At 36.5% G+C, this 21,092-nt stretch overlaps 1 protein-coding gene across 11 annotated transcripts in view; it reads right to left on the bottom strand.

The window, feature by feature from the left end:
* Window positions 1–21,092, bottom strand: part of Lmbr1 (limb development membrane protein 1) — a 166,668-nt gene that overhangs the window by 60,009 nt on the left and 85,567 nt on the right. For all 11 annotated transcript variants that reach the window (XM_071610652.1, XM_071610653.1, XM_027951298.2 and 8 more), the window contains 3 exons: window positions 3,478–3,604; window positions 2,936–3,004; window positions 2,049–2,113 (listed from right to left, as the gene is read on the bottom strand). In XM_071610652.1, coding sequence (XP_071466753.1) covers window positions 2,049–2,113; window positions 2,936–3,004; window positions 3,478–3,604 — 261 coding nt within the window. The remainder of the gene's footprint in view (window positions 1–2,048; window positions 2,114–2,935; window positions 3,005–3,477; window positions 3,605–21,092) is intronic.

Below are 21,092 nucleotides of genomic sequence, written 5' to 3'. Positions count from 1 at the left end.
TGGAGCTCAAGGAAGAACAGAACAGTGCTCCAAAATGGACTCTGAAGCCAGCCTCTGGGTTCAAACCTACTCCATCACAGTTCTGTGACCTAGGACATGCCATCTCCCTGAACTGAAGTTAGTTCAGCCATAAAATAACACCACCTAACTCATGGGTTTCTCATTTATAATACCACCTAACTCATGGTTTAATCATCAGGAGGCAATGAAATTTTGTGTCCGATACAGTGCTTATCACTACAGGTTGTATAACCAACCACCGTTATTATGTGTTAGGAGTAAGAAAGAGGCAAATATAAATATGGCTTTGAGGAGGTCATTAATAAGAGATAGGTTTGGGAGAAAAATTAGCCTGAGGAGGGGAGACAAATAAGGAGTTTGGTTCTACATGCTGAGCTTGCAGCTCCATGAGGAACTGGATAGCATTTGAGGTGCTAAAGGCTATTTCCAATGTCTTCTCATTAGAATCAGACATTTAGAGGTGAGGTCAGAGTGGCAGGGGTGGTCCAGAGCACCCAGAAGAGCATTAGCAGAACTTCAGAACACCAGAGGACCTTAGGCCTCTTTCTATAGGAAGCAGGGAGAAACTATAGGAATGCAGTGTCACAAAGCCTCTCTAAGATTTGATAGCATGTGTGCTGTGGGTGTGCATACATTTATGGAGCAAATATAAAGTTAGACTTTATTTTTAAAAGAAGATATGATGAGATTATAATTTTCAAAATTAAATAAGCATTTACTAAATGATTATCTACTACAACATTTCCTCAGGGTTTTCCTTTAATGAATCACCGTGATAGGGGTGACAAACCCATAACTAAAATAACATAGTATTAGTCAGTTAAAAAGGTGAACGTGAGAAGTGCAGAGGAAGGAGTTTGATTCTCGGCCTAGAGCAGAAAAACGAGGTCCAGAACCAGGCAGAGCCTGCGGCTGATGCTGGAGTAGGTAAGAGGGACAAAGGCATGACTGGAGGGGAGCGGCACAGAGCCATGCGGGAGCTAGAGAAAGACTGCAGAGGGGTAGGAGAGGTCAATCAGAATGGGTTAGGAAAACCTGACAGCATGAAGGAGTTAGAGTTGAATCTGTCAGCAATGATGATCCAGTGAAAATAACTTAAGTGGCAAATTCCTAATTACAGCCAAGAAACTATTTTCTCATTATTAAATATCTGACAAAATAGTTAAAGATAAAAGAAACTTAAGAATAGGTCATCAGAATTACTATCAATTCAAAATCATTTTTAAGGGCCTTAAGGCCCTTATTTATTTATTGTCTTTTGAGTCACATATTTTATTTTCTTCCAATTTTTTATTGGTTCTTTTTAATTATAAATAGCATTAGGGTTCATTTTGACATAATTATAAAAGCATGGAATATAATTTGTTCTAATTCAATCCCCAGTACTTCTCCTTTCCCTCCCCTCCTCCCTCCTCCTGCTCCCTTCTCTGTACTCTACTGATCTTTCTGCTATTGAAAATCATTTTTCAATGAATATAGAGAGCTGGGCAATCCCTGCAACATGGGAGATTGAGGCAGGAGGAATACAAGTTAGATGCCGGCCTCAGCAACTTGGAGATACACTCTCTCAAAATAAAAAGCTCTGGGGAATGTAGTTCAGTGGTAGAGTGCCTCTGGACTGAATCCCCAGTACCACCAAAAAGAAATAAATAAAAGAATAGCAAAGTATAATTCAATTATAATATATAATGTGCAAATTTTCAAAAGCATTCTGCTTTATAAATCAAAACATGCAGTTAATTTTCAAATAGAATTGTTTGATATAAAGCAATGAATATCTGTAAATATCTGCAAAATTTTCTCTTAAAATTGCCTAGCCAAATTTTTACCAAAGTGCCTATAATTAGTACTTTTAAAGCAAAAACAAATATGGTTTCTAAACATAAAAAAAGATTTTAAAAAATGTAAATTTAAGTGATAAACCTACAAAAATACTCTATTTCTAAAGGCTAATTCACAATCTAAAAGAAGTTCAAATGTAAACATATTTAATTAACAAGCCAAATAATTTTTAATGGAATACTTACTGCTGGCTTCACTAGCAACTGGCCCATTACTGTGAACATGCGGGAAAGGCCAACTGGTGTACACACTGCAGAAATGAGAAGACCACCAACAGAGAGATATATACTTTAGAGCTCAGAAAGATAAAGCACAGAAAAATAAAACAACTCAAATAGCATTGTTTTAAGTAAATTCTCGACTCCAACAGATTCTCCCAGTTCTCTGTCAGAAGGTTCTTGCATTTCACCCATGAAGAGGCTAGAGGGGCAGTGTGAGGGGCGGGCAGCGTGACATCTGATGAAAGGTAGTTAAGGCGAGAGAAGGTTCAGGACACTTAAGATTCTAACAGTGGGATGACAATAAGTACTTTTGTTTAAAATAAATTGTATAAAACCAAGCAAAGACCAGATTAAATTTCATGTACTGGTAGAAGTGAGAACCTGAAAAGAATATTTAATACTGACAACTATAGTCCTAAGTCCTTTGAAATACATTTAACAGCTAATCCCTAAGATAGGATGTGATGCCTCAAGTAAAACAAAACAAGTTTTGAAATAAAAATCACAAAATTCATCACATATTGGCCTACCATTTCCATTTACAAATAGACTCTGGTGCTTTGAATGGGTTGGGGTGGGGTACTGGACATGTGAACAGGAAGCGAGCAAGACAGAGTATAAGAATGTGTGTCGGGGGGTGTCCCTCTCTCTTTTTCCAATCCAGCAGAAAGGCTTTCCTCAGAGAATAAAAAAAGCATATTATTATTTCAAGATTTCAGTTTATCGAATTTATCTTGAATAATTAAAAATTCTCCAAGTTGTTAAGGAATCTCACCAGGAAGCTTTCTCATAATTTCCCAGAATACAAAACAACTACTCTCCTATCAATATCAGGTCAGAAAAATACTTACAGAGAAGTAACAAACATCCCATCAATGATATACAGGAATATAAATAGGGTAGGTAGAACTCCCAGAGGTCTATAAAAAATGTAAATAACTTTAATAAGTTCAAAATACTGCACATTAAGATGTTTTATCTTAATATAGGCTGACTATATTTAAAGTATAATAAACATTGTAATTGCTTATTTGAGTGTACTAAACCATATAATTTCTAAACTGTATGAATAAAAAAATATAAAATAGAAGGATAGAAAATAACCCTTTTGCAAAACCTGTTTGGAGGAAGGAAAAAAAAAAAAAGAGCCTCTCTAAAATTTTAAGAACAGAAACCAATTAATTAAAAATAAAAGGCTTCTTACTCATCCTGTATATATAAAACAAACGTACATTCATTTCTTAAATACATCTAAAGTCTTCTTAATTCTGTAAATCAACATCAAGGGTGAACTATATAAAGAATTATTTAAAATGTTATTAAAGTCATATGTAATTATATCCCAAACTATGGTCTCCATTATAGAAACTGATTAACACAAGCAAATCCGCACCATATAAAGATTCCATGCTTGCAGCATCGTTGTCAATCAGTGCTGAAGCCACCCACACTATCCCAAGAATCAGTAATGCCAGCAGCAGCAGCATGACCAGAGTTTCCAAGATGCGGGCTCGTATCCCCTGAAAATGTGTGAGAGAGATGATTTTAATATTTTATTTCATTTCATAAACAATTAGGCTTCGGTCCATATAAAAGCCTATATAATCCTTTGGGAGGAAAGGAAATACTTTTATTAGATTTATTTATATATTTATGAAATTTACCTTGTTAATTTACATAATGTTTATTACATCTAAATTTATTTAAATTTTTATTTATTAAAAAAATATAAAATGCTTAGTTTATAATGAATAGACTGAGTTTTCAAAATTATAGTAAATACTATCAAGCTTGGAGTAAACTACAAAAAAAAAAAATTATGAAAACACTTTATGGAACCATTTTGAATAATTACTTTCCTAACACTTTTCACAAAGAAAATAATTTATGAATTTCTGCCTATGATTCTAATCAAGGGGCTCCAAGGCAGTTGTTGCAGCAGAGGGCCAGTCTGGGGAACACAGCTTGGTGGGAGCATGGTGCACCAACTCCCATGGCAAGAACCCACACAGCAGCTCGTGGCCTCCGGAGCCCTCTAGCGTGCAGCTGCAGAACTACTTGCTGCAATCCAACACCACAAACTCCAAGGGTACTATGGCAACTGCACATACTTCCCTTCTCATATTTGATAGAATTTGTGTTAATTCACAAGGCTGGAATATAATAATCATTACGTACATTTTCAAATGTAAAATAAATTCTGACCTAGGGACCAAACCAGAGGCCAGACTTTTAAACTTGAAAACAAGACAAACACAGAAACTTCTTTATACTCCTGCAAAGTCACCAAATAATTGTTTCTGTACCTAAACTTAAAGATGTATATTATTGTTTTATACCTATAACATCTAACACAACAAAATTATAAGTATATATGTGTTTCTCAATAAATCATGTCATCTTTCACTCCATATTATAAGTTAAATAAAGACCTAAAACATACATTCATTTCAATTTTGTCCTAAATATTCTTTTCTATTATCTCAATAGAAATAGGATGCACTTAAATCACAGCACCCTAGTTACACAAATTCAATATAGAGAGGAAATGTCTCTATATATATAATGTCTCTATATATATCTCTATATCTATGGAGACTTAGTCCAAGGCCTGCGTGAGAACCTGAGGTGAGTGGCTTTCTCTTGCCAACCCCTCAACAGTATCATAGCCTTGCCACAGGGTTGCCCTTGGCAGACTTGAAACACTACATGGGATGTGAACGCCAGCTCACCCGAAGTGCACACATTAAGGAAGGCTGGAGAGCCAGGACCAACCAGGTCTGCGTCTTAATACATGAGCTCTAACACCAAGCAGCTATTGTTCACCTGAGAAGAAACTGAAAAAGTCATAAACTGCTACAGCCAAACATAATGGCCATCCACAGTATTTCTTTACTGGAGAAGCTTTTAAATCTCCACTTCACAACTTCATACACCAAAACACACCATCACCTTTCAATGGTGATTTCACCCTCTTTTCCTCCCACCCTCTCTTCTAATCAACAGTCGATACACATTAAACATTCTGGTGCCTATACACAAAACAGGTAAGGAGAGAGGAGGACTTTGGCAGTGTGTGTCATGCCCTCCCAGCTACCTTTTCTGCCTCAAGCCTATCCCCAGAAATATGTGAGATAACCAGCAGGGTTCCCAAAACATGTAACTCGTGGGTTTTAAGAGTCAGGATATCTGAGCTAAACAGTTTAATATTGTTGGATTATAATACAGTAGGGCTCCTAGGATCTGTCTGAAACTTAATATTCAAAAAAATTATAAAATTAGGTAGAGAGAAGTGATGGGAGGGGAAGGGAGGAGAGGGGATGGGGGGATAGGAAAGATAGTAGAATGAAACAGACATTATTATTTCTGTGTGTATATAGGTGACTGCATGACCAATATGATTCTGCAACCTGTACACTCAGAAAAATGAGAAATTATATCCCATCTGATTCAAATGTATGATATATTAAAGTCATTGTACTGTCATGTATAACTAATAAAACAAATAAAAAAGTTTTAAAAATTACAATTATGTTAAATAATTATAATAACATAAGTATAAGCATCATGATAATAAATTTTGGGAAGCCAATCACAATAAGACTTACAAACTTCTCTGGCTGTCAGGTAAGAAATATTTGTTAGCAATTCCACTTGTTTTCTTCAAACACACCCCTCAGTCAGGAGGCACCTCTCCTCAGTCTCTGCCATTTCTCGACACCTGACAGAGGCAGAGACAGTTTTATTCTGGGCTGCCTTCTTAGGATGAGCATAATAGCACTCAGCCTTCTATCTGGACTGTGCCCTCTGAAGCAGAGGACAGACCTGTTTACTGTCCAGGACAATAGAGACGTGACCTCCAATCACAGGTCAGACAGGCTTGCTTGTAGCCCATAATGAATGCTGTGGGCTGCCCAAGCCTGGGTCTCCTCAGCTGTGACCCACGCCCACAGTGGGGCAGGCAGCCTCTACCTAGCTGAACATGTTGCGATGTGGGGCTCAGGGTCAAGAGAAACCTTCTCAGGAAATTTTTGCCCTTACTGTGCTGTGCATGACAAAGCCCTCTGTCTCTGACCCAGAAATCTCACGTCTCCAGCCAACATCCACAAACCTGGCAGGCTGTCAACTCTCAAGCAGGATAAAGTCTCAGAGCCTTCACAGGACTTGTCAGTTTTGGCATTATCGAAAAGAAAGAACAAGCACCCATCCAAGTTGGGTTAAGGAATATGAAAAGACTATCCAGATCTAGCAATGATCCCAAATAGTGGGCAAGCTGACAAAGATGTCCATGCACCTACTGCTGGTGCACATCAGAAGGCTGTGCCATAGAAAGGACGTGGACAAACCCATGAGTGCCATGACTAGCAGGATGGATGTCACCCTGACTGGAACACTAAGGCCAGCAATACCAGCTTAGAGATCTCACAGGCATGATGCTGAATGAAGAAGTCCTACGCTCAGTAAATGGTGCCAAGAATGAGGCCACAGAGCTTTGTGTCACCTGAAGACATTAGGAATTTGGTTTGGCCACAAGCAGTCATAAGGTCACTAGGGATAAAGGTTCCTTGCTTAACGGGGCAGGCCATGGCCTTCTCCAAGCTCCATCGTCCTCACACCCTACCCCAACTCAAATGCCGCACAAAGAAGGACAGGTGGGCTAAAGTGGCAGTCTCTCCGTCCTGAGGGGAAGGGAAATCACACATACCCACGTGAGTATGAAGGGGACTGCAGGCAGGAGGGCCTCAAACTTCTATGGCTCTGCTGACTGTAGTGGCCCAGGGGACCCTTCTAACTGGGCCTGGGAAATGGCTACACAGAAATGCTGGTAAATGATGAAAAAAAAATTTTAAATAGAGACAAATATAAATGATTACCTGTTTGGTTACACACTAAAATGCAGTGACAAAAAAATTTTTTTTGAAAGAAGTGATTTTAATGATGATAATTCTAGTCATCTTACCAACAACTTGATGTTTAGATAGAAGGAGAAAAAGAATTCAAGAAAACCTCCATTTTAAATAGAAGTCATTTAAATTATGTCCCTTTTTATTCTGGTAATAGAGAAATTGAAATAATGCTATTAAAAATTTAAGATTAACACTAATCTTACTAATATCAAAGTCACAGTACTGGGCTGGGGTTGTGGCTCAGCGGAAAACGCTCCTCTAGCACATGCGAGGCCCTGGGTTCAATCCTCAGCACCACATATAAAAAATAAATAAATAAAATAAAGGTACTGTGTCCAACTACTTCTAAAAAATAATAAATATTTTTTTAAAAAAGTTACAGTACTAGGACCTGGTATCAAAAGCAGTATTACTAAGCTTTTATAGAAAAGAACAATCAACATAGTAAAAAGCAGAAAACAAGTTTAGCAAAATATTAACAACAAAATATATAAAAAGAAATACTGACACAGAAAACATAAAAACCAAATATACCCACTATAACTATATAGGCAGATTAGGTAAAAAAAAAAAAAAAAAAATCAGCTGTATAAGCTATAATAAAACCATACTAAAAATCAGTGAAAGCCATGCATGTTGGCACATGCCTGTAATCCCAGTGGCTAAGGAGGCTGAGGCAGGCAGATAGCAAGTCCAAAGCAGCCTTTGCAAAAGCAAAGTTCTAAGTAACACAGTGAGACTCTGCCTCTAATTAAAATACAAAATAGGATTGGGGATGTGGCTCAGGGGCCAAGTGTCCCAGAGTTCAATCCCCAGTACAAAAAAAAAAAAAAAAAAAAAAAAACCTCACAGGGCAAAGAAAATTTGTATTCAGACATTCAAATAAGTTTTATTATTAAGGAAATAAAGTGCTCAAAATTTACAAAACCTGGGCTGGAGTTGTGGCTCAGTGGTAGAGCGCTTGCCTAGCAAGGCCCTGGGTTTGATCCTCAGCACCACATAAAAATGAAAAATAAAGATATTGTGTCCACCTAAAACTTTTTATTAAATATTTATTTTTTAGCTTTTAGGTAAACTAAAAAATAAGTATTAAGAAAGAAAATTTGCAAAACCTAAAAAAAAAAAACCTAAATAAGACACGATAAAGGAAGAAATTAAATGTAGTAATTAACGGGAAAAAAAAAAGTAAAATAGTAAGAAAATTAAAAGATGGCTCTTTGAAAAGGATTTAGATAACTATCTGGCTAGAACAATCAAGAAAATAAAAGAACAAAACAGAAGGAGTGAGAAAAAAATACAAACAAGATACAGAATACATTTTCAAAAGAATACCAAATACAATTTTCTTGTCAATGAATTGAGAAACAGGATGAGATGGGTAGGGGCCAATTCTAGGAAATATATGTTGTTAAAACTGACTCAAGCAGAAGAGAGAGAAAAAACAAAAGAACATTATTCTTTGAAGAAACTAAAAATATTGGCAAAGAACTTTTTTCAGTAAAAGCTGTTAGCATGACTGTTTTACAGATGAGTATATTTGAAACTTCCAAACAACAGAATTTCCATGCTAATTTTATTCCAAAAATAGTATGAAAAGTTTCATAAACTTTTTTTCAGATATTAAAGATAAGCATATATACACACAAACTGAACCTACACATCCAACTATAAAAGACTGAATGAATTATGACACTTCTGCAGAGTAAGAAGCTACGTCTTAAACTATGAGAAATGTTCATAACACAATTCCACCATGTGGAATTAAAGTCTGCAGACCTCAGTATTTAAAAGTACATTCAGAGCAAGCAAGTGTAATCAGTATTATACTAACAGTCTTTATCTCTAGGGTTACAATTTTGGAGAGTTGTTTTTCTTATACACTTTTATGCTTTTCTATTTTTTCCAAATTTTCTATAGTGAGTTTATATGACTAAATAATTTTTAAAACAAACTAATATTTCAATTTTTCTTATAAAAGTTAAATTCCTCAAGATTGTCACCCAAAACACAACTTAAAATTTTCCTAGTTCAGTTTGTAAGCTAGACAGTACAGTAAGCTGGTTAAAGCCTCTACTCTAGCAATTGAATTGACTGCTGGGTTCAAGTATTGGTTCTGCCACTTAGCATATAACCCTGCAAAATTACTACATTTCTGCCACTTAGCATATAACCCTGCAAATTACTATATCTCTTTGTGCCTCAGTTTCCTCCTGTGAAGAGGGGGATATGAAAAGCACCCTCACCTCACAGGGCTGCTAGAAAGATCAGATAAATTAGTATGTGCAACATGCTTAGCACAGTATCTGGCACTCAGTCAACACAATGTAATAGTTAACACATGCTTCACATTATCCCTTCTGATAATTATCACTTCTATTTCCAAATCGATGTTTTACTACCTCAACTACCATCTTATCATCCTCTTCCCCTTGTCTCTGCCACCTACAAACGTTTAAGAAGCAACCCCATCTTCCTTCATGACTAGGAAGCCACCTAGCTCCTAAGTGGCTGCCGTAATGTCCTCTGCCCTAATAAGTATAGTACAAGCTTGGGTCCAACTAACTTAACCTCCATTCTACCATAGCTGCCCGCAAATGTGCTAATAATGCCTAACATCTTCAACTTCGAAACTGCTCTCAGTTCACAACTTCCCACTGTTCTCCAGTTTCAAACCGCTGACTTGCCCAGGTGCTTGTGATCACAATGTCTTCTTCCCTGACCTCTCCAATCCTTCCACCAGTGCTGTTTCACTTGCCTGCACTGTGAACTAGTAGTGCGTTTTCATGACAATCCAGTCTCAGTGATGCTCTAGTAGTCCTTGCCCCACTGACTTCCACCAGGCCAGCTTAAACAATTCCTTGAATGACTTACTCCTTGAATTCTCAACCCTGTGAAAGAGATTCACAAAACCATCAGAAACCTTGGCTACAACATTCTGAAGTGGGCCTCAGTGTTACTTGGCTATCTTAGCACTGGCTTTTGGCTGGTTCTAACAATTCCCATCATGGTTTTTAAAGCATTTTCCTTCCTTTGTGATCCATCCTCTTCTTTCTTCCAACTGTAGCTGACTTTATCTCTACCTCAGTAGGATACGGCAGAGTGGCCTGTGACCCCCTCGGCTTTCCTCCTCTACCCTGCTTCTGTATGGTTTTCTTTGATCCGATAAAAGAAGATACTTTGGGTCTCTTTTCTCCCATAGCTCAATCCCAGATGGTTATCTCTTCACAAGCGATTATTAGAGTTTCTGAAAAAGTGGCTTGCCCTTTCCTGAACACTGATCCTGAAGCAGTAGCTCAACTAAATCTGGTGGAGATGGTTCACTGATACACTGGTTCTTTCCTTACATGCTCTGACTCCTCCTGGAGCCAACAACCCTGAATTGTATGTTTTTAGACCAAATCTAACCACTGTGACCAAGGCCCATAAAAACCAACTGCAATCTTTCCTAAGATACACACAGGTACCCTAAACTTATTTCTAGAATCAACTCATCATTTTATTCCCTGTATCTGCTCCTCCTTCAGTGAAATGTACCTCAACGGTATCACTATCCACTTTGTTTATGCCAACACTTGTGAAATATCCTTGTCACCTACTTTCCTGCACCCCCAATGCTGAGCTTTCATCCAAACACCAAGTCCTTCTGACTCTACTGTTCAACTCCACAACATCCCCTCTCTTCCCCTGCCTCCACACCCACCCAAGAGACGCTCCTGTATCACATCTCTACAAGGACATCAGGAAGAAATGCAGTCACATGCCTTAGCTCTCAGGCCAGAAACATTTAGACAAGAAACAAACACCACTCTCTCTGTAGTAGAACCATATAAACTGCTCCAAAATTTATTTCAAATTGGTCAATATTTTTTTGTTAGAGCGATATAATTACACATGGTAGTTGGATCATTTCGATAAAATCACACATACACAAAATTTTATTTCAATCCCATTCCTCTGCCTTTCCCTCCCCTTCTTCCTTCCCCTAGTCTCTATTCTACTCTCTATTCTTCCTCTACCCTTTTGACCTTCATTTCACTTATTTATTTATTTATTTACTTTTTTTGGATTGGTACTTTCTACATATACATAAAGGTGAAATTTCTTACGGTATGCCTATATATGTATACAACATGATTGTTAAATTCATTCCATATTTCCTCCCTTTTCCCGCACTTCCCACCCTCCTTATCTCCTTGTCCTACTGATCCTCCTATATCTTTATGAAATCTGAGTCCCCTCACTACCTTCTTTCCCTTGTTTTGCTCTAGCTTCTACATTAGAGAGAAAACATTCAATCCCTGGTTTCTGAGGCTGGCTTATTTCCCTAGTGTGATGTTGTTCATTTCCATCCATTTACCAGCAAATGCCATAATTCCATTCTTCTTTGTGGCTCAGTAAAACTCCATTGTGTATATATACCACATTTTTTTGATCCATTCATCTATGGATGAAAACTGGGTTGATTACATAATTTGGCTACTATGAATGGTGTTGCATAAATACTGAAGTTGGCTGTATCATTATACTATGCTGATCTAGGAGTGAGATAGCTGAATCATATGGTGGTTCCATTTCTAGTACTATGAGGAATCTCCATATTGCTTTCCACAGTAGTTATACTAATTTGCAGTCCTACCAACAATGTATACCTTTTTCCCTACCACATCTCTAGCACTTATTATTTGTGTTCTTGATAACTGCCATTCTAGCTAATGAGATGAAATCTTATTGCACTTTTGATTTGCAATTCTCTGATTACTAGAGTGTTGAATATTTTTTCATATTTGTAGGCCATTGTGTTTCTTCTTTTGAGAATGTCTGTTGGGTTCATGTGCTCATTTATTGATTAGCTTGTGTTTTTTTTTTTTGTTTTGTTTTGTTTTGTTTTGTTTTTGGCATGTGTTTTTTGAGTTCTTTATATATGCTGGATATTAACTCTGTCAGGGGAAGAGCTGGCAAAGAGTTTCTCCCTTTCTGTAGGCTCTCTCTTCATGCTATTAATCCATTTCCTTCAGAAGATTTTTAATATGATAGCATCCCACTTATTGACCTTGGTTTTATTTCTTGAGCTTTAGGGGTCTTATTAAGGAAGTCAGTGCCCAAACCAATGTGCAAGAGTATTATTCCTGTTTTCTTCTGGCAGTTCGAAGTTTCTGGTCTAATTCCTAATTCTTTGATCCATTTTAATTTGACTTTTGTGCAGGATGAGATAGGAATCTAATTTCATTCTTCTAATTATGGATATCCAGTTTTCCCAGCATCACTTATTTAAAAAGCTATCTCTTCTCCATATATTTTTGGCACCTTTGTCAAGTATCAGATGCTGTAAGTATGTGGATTTGAATCTGTGTCCTCTATTTTATACCACTAGTCTCCATGTCTATTTTGATATTAATACCATGCTATTTTTATTACTATAGCTCTGTAGTATAATTTGAAATCAGTTATTGTGATGCCTCCAGCTCTTATTCTTCCAAATGATTTTTTTTTAAAGAGAGAGAGAGAGAGAGAATTTTTTATATGTTTATTTTTTAGTTTTCAGCGGATACAACATCTTTATTTGTATATGGTGCTGAGGATCGAACCCTGGCCGCACACATGATAGGCGAGCGCGCTACCGCTTGAGCCACATCCCCAGCCCTCTTCCAAATGAATTTAAGGACTGTTTTTTTCTAGTTCTGTGAAGAATGTCATTGGTATATTGATGGGGATTGCATTGGATCTGTATATTGTTTTGGGTAGCATGTCCATCTTGACAATATTAATTCTGCCTATCCAGGAACATAGGAGGGCTTTACAGCTTCTAAGGTCTTCTTCAGTTTCTTTCTTCAGAGTTCTATAATTTTCATTTTAGAAAGATTTTACCTCCTTTCTTAGATTAATTCCCATTGTTTGGTTTTTGTTTTTGACCTTATTGTGAAAGAAGTGGTTTACCTCGTTTCTTTCTCAACTGAATCACAGTTGAAGTAATTAACTTATGAGTGTTGATGTTGTATCCGGCTGCTTTTCCAAATTCATTTATTAGCTCTACAAGTCTTCTGGTGGAGTTCCTTGAGTCTTATAGATCATGTCATGAGCAAACAGAGACAGTTTGACTTCTTTTCCTATTTGTATCCCTTTAATTTTCTTCTCTTCCTGATTGCTCTGGCTAGAGTTTTGGAACTATATTGAATAGAAGAGGTCAGAGTGGACATTTTGTCTTGCTCCTGATTTCATAGGAAATGCTTTCAGTTTGAAAGAAAAAAAAAATTGCAAAAAGAAATCTGATTTTCAGCTATATAAAAAAGAATAAATTATGGGCTGGGGATGTGGCTCAAGCAGTAACGCACTCGCCTAGCATGCGCGGGGCGCTGGGTTCGATCCTCAGCACCATGTATAAATAAAGAGATGATGTGTCCGCCGAAAACTGAAAAAATAAATATTAAAAAATTCTCTCTCTCTCTCTTAAAAAAAAAGAATAAATTAACAATATTACACTTACAAAAAGGCTGCTACAGTATAAGCCATCAAAATTGTTTGGTATAACATAACTTTTCAATGAAATACTAAGGGTAGCTGCTACAGTAAGAAATGACTGTTACTCTATATTACTCTGACTTAATCCAGTATAAGGATGTGACAGTTGTATTTCCCTTTTTTAAATTTTATTTTCTTTTTTATGATTAAATGAGACAAAATCAGCCACGCACATGAAATCAATTAACTATCACATTCATGAACTTTTAGTTAAACTAATGGGAAGAGATAAGTTTATTCATTAAATGTAATATAGCAAATTTTTTTATCTTCAAAAACTTTAAGGAAGACATAACAGGACTATACATAATCAGAAATTTCATTGTTTAACTCAGAGTCAACTAGTTTACAGAAGTACTAAAAATCTATAAACTTAATATCTTTCTTGAAAGCATAAGAATATTACAAAGCCTGAAAGAGTACAGGATTTATGGCATGTAACACATGAGATTTTTAGGGTTCTGGGTGTGATTCTGTCTGCAAAGTAATGAAAAGCATGATGAGCCCTTATCACTACCATTAATTGACAGCAGGACAACATATATGCCTACTCTACAGTCCTTTTTCCATCCAGAATTAGGAGCTAGCCAACTCCAAGGGGATGCTTCCTATCAGCTCTACTCCTGCATATACTGAGCTAAGATATTCATCAGATGTTAGAACACCTCAATGAAATACCCTCAAACAATACAAGGACAAAATATCATCAAGGGAGGAGAAGGGCCCTATGGCCGACCTTAAAAAGTGAGAAGCCTCCTGAAGATAAGAGGACTATGAGGACTTCTCTTTACCATCAACAATTGCACTTCCTTCACATAATTCTGAATGCTTAGGCTGCTATGTCTACGAGGGCCTCAGAAACTTCACAGTATTGTTACACTCAAGTATGAATGCATATCTTGACCCACCCCAAAAGTACAACTCTAAGTTCCTCTAATGAAACCCTTCCCTTTGATTAAGATCATAGCATAACAAGCGCAGAGCATATTCATGTAAAATACTATTGAGATAAGTACTCTCTGCTAATGAAGTGCCATGTTGTTTTCAAGGAATAAATATGTAATCACACTGGTTCATGCCAGTACTATTGTGAAATTACAATGACTTCAACATCATAATAGCTAAATTAGATGAAGTAGGCTAGTAAAGACTAAACAGAGACAGATTTATTTTAGATTTATATAAGCACTGAATGGATAGTCTACAATACCGAAATGTTATAATGCTTCTTGGAATTTTTGTGCTGGTCAATGATACATTTAATTGCTCTATACTGAATATCAGTGAAGTGGAAACTACAATATACTTACAAAAGCATCACTAAGAACTTGATATGTTTCTATGGTGATGAACAATTAAACAAGGTTTCTCCTGACATCTGGCCCTCCTATAAGGAATGCAAACACCACTCGATATGCCATGTCTCCACACACTAAGAAAGCCTGGGAAAACCTTTACGTTCACAGAACATGTAAAGATCAAGTCATTGTTTTCGTTTAATGAAAAGGGTTTCTTAGTAACTTTAAGATAAGGTTTACTCAGCATAGCATCAAGGCTGACCTGTCACACATGCAGTCATGGGGGAACACTAAAGCAGAACAGAAAATAAAAGGAGGACTAATGATTTTAAACCACAAGAAAACTGCAAACAAGCATTTCTGGAGAGCATCCAATGTCCCCCTTACCCAACAACCACTAAGCGCATGCACAAAGGGGCTTGCCCAAGGAAACGGCTCTCCTCAAGTTCTGTGGTCAATAGTGAGATGCTCTTGAATATTAATGTCATGCAGTCTATTTTAAAAACATATACAGTGATCTACACAAGATGGAAAAATTGACACTATAAAATACTCCAGCTATTAAAACTTTCCCAAAAAAGTATTTTAGGTAAGTTACAATAAAAACATTAATATTGCTAGTTCAAAATGTTCATTATATTAAAATTTGTGGACAGAAATTTCCCATGATATTAGATAAGCTCTAGACTATAAGTAAATAAAATAAAACAACAAATTCCTAGCCTGAAATGAAAGAACTGGACTATAAAAACTTAAATGTAACTCTAAATTTGGGGAGAAATTACTTCTCACCGCACTACTTCATATCAAAACAATTTACTGGTTAGTCAGTGAGACTCTTTTCTTCTATTTCTGTTTTAATTAAGCCTTCAGTAATAAATTTCCTGTGAAATAGAGATGGGAGCTAACATGCAGAGCTCTCGTCAGCCTTCTTCTACGTGCTTATCAAATCCTCACAATAAAGAAAAGGCTCAATTTTATTATCCACAAGAAGCTCAACTCAAGAGTAGTGATTTGCCTGTGGTCATACATTCAATGCACTTCAGAACTGACTTTTTAATTCAGGTCTGCCAACCTTTAGAGCCCATGCTTTCCACTACCCCAAAAAGACAGAAATTAGGTACAAAAGAAAGAATGAAAAGTAGAAAAGTGGGAAGAAAGCTTTAAACATATGACAAACCTACAATTTCAGTAAGGAACATAAAAGCTTCTTTCACCAGACATTAATTTTCAATTCTACAATAGCAAGCTCATACCACGGTCAAATGCTCAGTCCCATGGGAAACTTTTAATACAAGAGAACATCTTAGTCAATATCCTACTATTCCACTTTCATAAAACACCCAAGCACACACTCTAATATTTAGACAAAAAAGATTAGGATTCTTATTTATTACATCATTACACAAAGCAGAAAAGATATTCAGGTTTGCAATTCAAAATAAAGGAATGTCACATGACAATTTAGATAAAGTGTCATAATGCTTTTCTGGCAAAAAATACACTTACACAAAAGCACTAGAAACTCCAAAATACTACAAAAGAGCTGTGCTTTATGGCAGAAACAGTACACAAGCACATAAGAACTATAGGTGTCTGTTCTCTCTCTAAACCAGGTCCTGGGTGAGCTTTGCCAGGCTGTCTCTCCCAGATTTCTGCATTTCTTACAGCCCTTGATAAATGAGAGCAAAGCTGGGTGGTACATGCATGTAAATAAATTTTTCCACTGAAAATCAATAAACTAGTTTAATGTAGTAGCATCTGTTTTGTTAATGTGAGCCCATCACCAAGAAATGAATCATCTTTTTTCCTTCTATGTCTAAATAATAAAAGCACATTGTTCGGCTTTCGTGTCTATTTATTATTAAATAATAAAAAGCACACTATTTGGCTTTGTATGTCAACTTAGGTGGACTATACCCAGGTATATACCTAACTTCAAAAAACACTACCATGACTGTTGCAGCATCCATGTAACCCTCCCAATGACATCAACCCACCCAAAACATAACAAAACACTATCATGTTTATCATTTACTTCAAACTTGTAATAAAATACATGAGACAGAAAATTCACCATTTTACCATTTCTAATTAAATAAGGTTCATGGGAGAAGTTTGTTCACATGCTGCGGTGGCATCTCCAATAGTCATCTCCAAGAACTCCTCTTAAATGGAAACTATGAGCCCATTAAACAACAGCTCCACTGTGCCCGCCCCAGCCCAGACAGCCATGCTTCTACTTCCTCTGTGAATGTAACTAACTACTCGAGGTACCTCACCTGAGCATAATCACGCAGTATTTGTCCGCTGAGGACTAGCTTATTTTACTTGGCATAATGTCTGGGGTTTGCCCGTTCTGCAGCAGTGTCAGCACATCCTTCCTTGAAGCAGAATAATATCCCAGCATGCATAATCATATGTTGCTCATCTACTCACCTGTCCCCGGACACTCGGGATGTTCCTATCCTCTTACCACTGCTGCGAGCATGAGTGTGCAAATAACTGCCTGAGTTATATGCCCAGAGGAGAAATTGCAAGATCCAATGGTAATTTTACTCTCAGTTTTGTTTTTGTTTTTTTGAGGTACCACCACATTTGTCTATCAGCAATAACTTTTCCATTCTCACCAATGACACTCCAGAATTCTAATCTCGTCACATCCTCATTAATGCTTATTTTCTGGGTTCTTTGCTAATAGCCATTCTAATAAGTGTGAAGTAATATTTCATTATAGTTTTGATGTTTGACTGAAAAGTTCTATCATCCTGTTCTTCAAAATTACTTTGACTAGTTTTGGTTTTCTGATTTTCCATAAAATCATTATTGCTTGTCATATTCTATAAGAAAACCTCTTAGTATATTTATCAGAATAGTGTTGATTCTAACAAACACAGACTATCCAGCCATTTATTTAGGTCTTCTTTAACATCTTTTTTTTTAATATTTATTTTTTAGTTTTCGGTGGACACAACATCTTTGTTTGTATGTGGTGCTGAGGATCGAACCCAGGCCGCACGCATGCCAGGCGAGCGCGCTACCGCTTGAGCCACATCCCCAGCCCCTTTAACATCTTTAATAAGATATTTTGTTTCCTTCCATTGGTTCCATTGGAAATAAATCTAATGAACAATGCTTAAGGGTTTAAGCATTGTTCATTAGATTTACTTCAACATATTTTAGACTATCTTGCCTAAAGGGAATAAAAGGAATTTTTAATTGGATTTCTTCTTTGTTGCTGGTATTTATTGACTTTATGTATTAATCCTATGTCCAGCTTTCTTGTTAAATTTTCTTATTGGAAACAATAAATAATTTTTTGATTTTATACAACCTTTTCAATAATCACCTGTTAATAATGATCATTTGAATCTTTCTGTTTTGTTTTTTGTTGGTGGTGGTCTTTCCACATCATTTCCCTGACCTGTGAGGTGAGGGTTACCTATGATGGAAAGGTCAAGAAGAAACCACTAGAACTGCATCTACCTAGGAAACTAGTAAACAAAGCAGATATTTAAAATACCAAATGAAATAAAATACATAAGAATACTTTAAAAACAGTAAAATAGTAAATAAATATGAATCTTTCATAATGTCTGAATGCAGGGGGAAGATCTAGTGCCTGTTTTATGTAAGAATTGGATTCAGCATGTAAGATTTGAGGTTAACAGTAGTAATAGCATCCTCTAAATTCACTTCAACTTCTCAGCAACTATATAACAAAAACTACAGCTGAGAGCACAGTTGGAAGAACTCCAGCCACAAGCTCTCCTAAACCTGCAGACAGCACAGGGAGCAAGGCAGCACCAGATCAACAGAACAGGACCCTGAGGACACAGTGGGAAGAGGCAGCTGTGAGTTCCAGCAGAGGTCAGGTCCAGCCAGGACAGCTGTGGTGAGGCTGAGCTCCATGCCATCAACGGGGCAAACACTCTAGGAACTGTGGGAAACAGTACATCTGGTTCCAGACACATAAAATCCTAAATCTACCCAGCTAGCTGAGGAACCAGGCAGGGTTGGGGCTGGGAAGACATCCAGTCCTATAAACAGAGCTCACGATGGTCAGGGATCTGCAAAGGTTCAGAATCAGTCAACCAAGCTCCACTAAAATAATTCATCAGTCTAAGAGTCTTATTTTGTGTCAAGGTTCTAAAAACATTACATCCTGAAAGGAACTGCAGGAACCCATCTATCCCACACAGGGCTCTGCTGGAACACACTCAGGTCCCACACCCCCAAGACAAGCGGAGGGAGACAGCAGAGAGTGCTCACTTTCACCCTTGTCTCCCTGCACAAGGACTCCACCCCAGCACCCTAAGTATTCAAGTTAAAGACACATTGAGGAACAACCACAATCCTAACCCAAAGCAGTCACAATTACAAAAGAATCATGCTGGAGACAACACTCAGGAAAAGGATTCTGGCAGGAGTGTATTGAGGAACAACTGATTTCCTGGCAGAGGGAGCGATGTGAAGGAAGAGGTGGAGTGAAAAGGACAGGGCCTGTTCTAGGAGAGGTAAGTTGGTAGGGACACAACACAGGGCAGGCAGGGAGCCAAAGGAAAGACTCGGCTTAAGACAGATGGAAGCCAAATTACACATAAGATGCTCCTATGTGTAATGCACCAGAGTTTAGACTATTTTGTTGGAATTAGAAGCTATCAAGGATTTTATGGAGCTGAGGTACATATACAACTAATTGTTAAGGAAGCAAAGCTAAAAGGCACTATAGCAGTTACTTTGTATGGGGATGAAACTGGCTATAGAAAAAAAAAGTAACTTAAATAGTCCAAGTGAGAAATGAGGAAGCCTGAACCAAAATAACAGCAGGAAGAAAAGAAAATCTTATTCTGAATATTGAATAAAGTATTTTAAGTCATTTAATGCAATAAATTCTCATTGTAACATAAAGTATTCCATTACTTTCTTAAAAATTACATCAGAAATATATCTTGAATTCTATGTATTTAAAAAAGGATGTAAAAATCAATAACAGTTATCATTCTGATACCTCAAAAAAAGGTTTAAAAACATCTAAGCCCTTCACAAGTCTATTTAAAAATCAACTGCTTATAAAAATATTCACTGATGTGCAATGTAAGCATTAAATATTAAGTAATTCTACCTGAAATAAACTTTTAAAATATAAAATACTTACCTCTAGCCTTATAAAACCTAAAATTTCTTTTCCTGTATTCCAAAAAAAAACAGGAAATGTTTCCCATAAAACTGATCCTTTCAATACACTTTATTCTAACTTTTTTGACTGTCAACATACCCTTATGTTTTTTCAGTTTTTGCTTGCTAACCTAATTTTTAATCACTAAAAGACAAATGTGACTTTTACATACATATAGTTTAGCATTTCAGTTGCTTTAAAGTTCAGTCACTCCAGAACAATGCTTGTCTTTCTAGATGAGAATTTCCTTTCTTTAAACAGAAAGTTCAAACCAATACATTTTTAAGTAGTATCACTGTCAGTAACTTAAAGAAAAGTAGATGAAGCACAATCTAAATATTACCTAAGTTATCAAACAATCGTACTGTCTTTGATGTGTCTGAGTACACAGTATCTACTTTTGGTATATAGATGAGCCAAATTAATGGATTGTAGATTGATATTATGTACCAAGTTTCAGCTACATATTGGCAAACATTTCATAAAGATCAAAGATCATCCTTGTGACATGCTGAATAAATGATTTTATAGACAAATAAGTACAAGACAAATGCCATGTAAATACAGGATTTTCACAATACAAACTCTAACCTCTTTGGTGAGCACTTACCTGGTAGTCATATGATATCATAATTACTTAAGAAGTCTGACATCTAACTTCACTTTCAAATAACATTCCTCTCAACCAAGGGTGGGTAATTTTCAATTCCCCAAAAAAAGTCTTGGAAAAAAATTCTAATGAAACAATTATTATTTCTATAAAACAGAAATGTGCTCTGCTCCTAAAATGATACTTTCACCCTTCCTCTGACCAAATATTTCATAATATTGGAAGTATTTGAGGCCAGCACAATTAAAAGTATAATTAGTTTAAAATCTGAACCTGGTGAATTTTTATTTCTTCCCTACCAAAACATTCCTCAATTAACAAAGAAGCCTGAACTATGAGACATTAGTTAGTAATTTAATTATCACATAAAATAAAGTTCAAAATTTAGTTGCCTATTAAACATGAGACCTGTTTTTTACAACCTGTACTGTTCTAAGATAAAACAGATCCTGTTTCAGGATACATAACAAAAGCTGGCCATGTCGATGCCAACATAAC

The sequence above is a fragment of the Marmota flaviventris genome, chromosome 1, assembly GCF_047511675.1.
Source record: "Marmota flaviventris isolate mMarFla1 chromosome 1, mMarFla1.hap1, whole genome shotgun sequence".
NCBI classification, from domain to species: domain Eukaryota; kingdom Metazoa; phylum Chordata; class Mammalia; order Rodentia; family Sciuridae; genus Marmota; species Marmota flaviventris.
The sequence above is the reverse complement of the archived record's forward strand: the minus strand, read 5'-3'. Positions and strand labels throughout refer to the sequence as shown.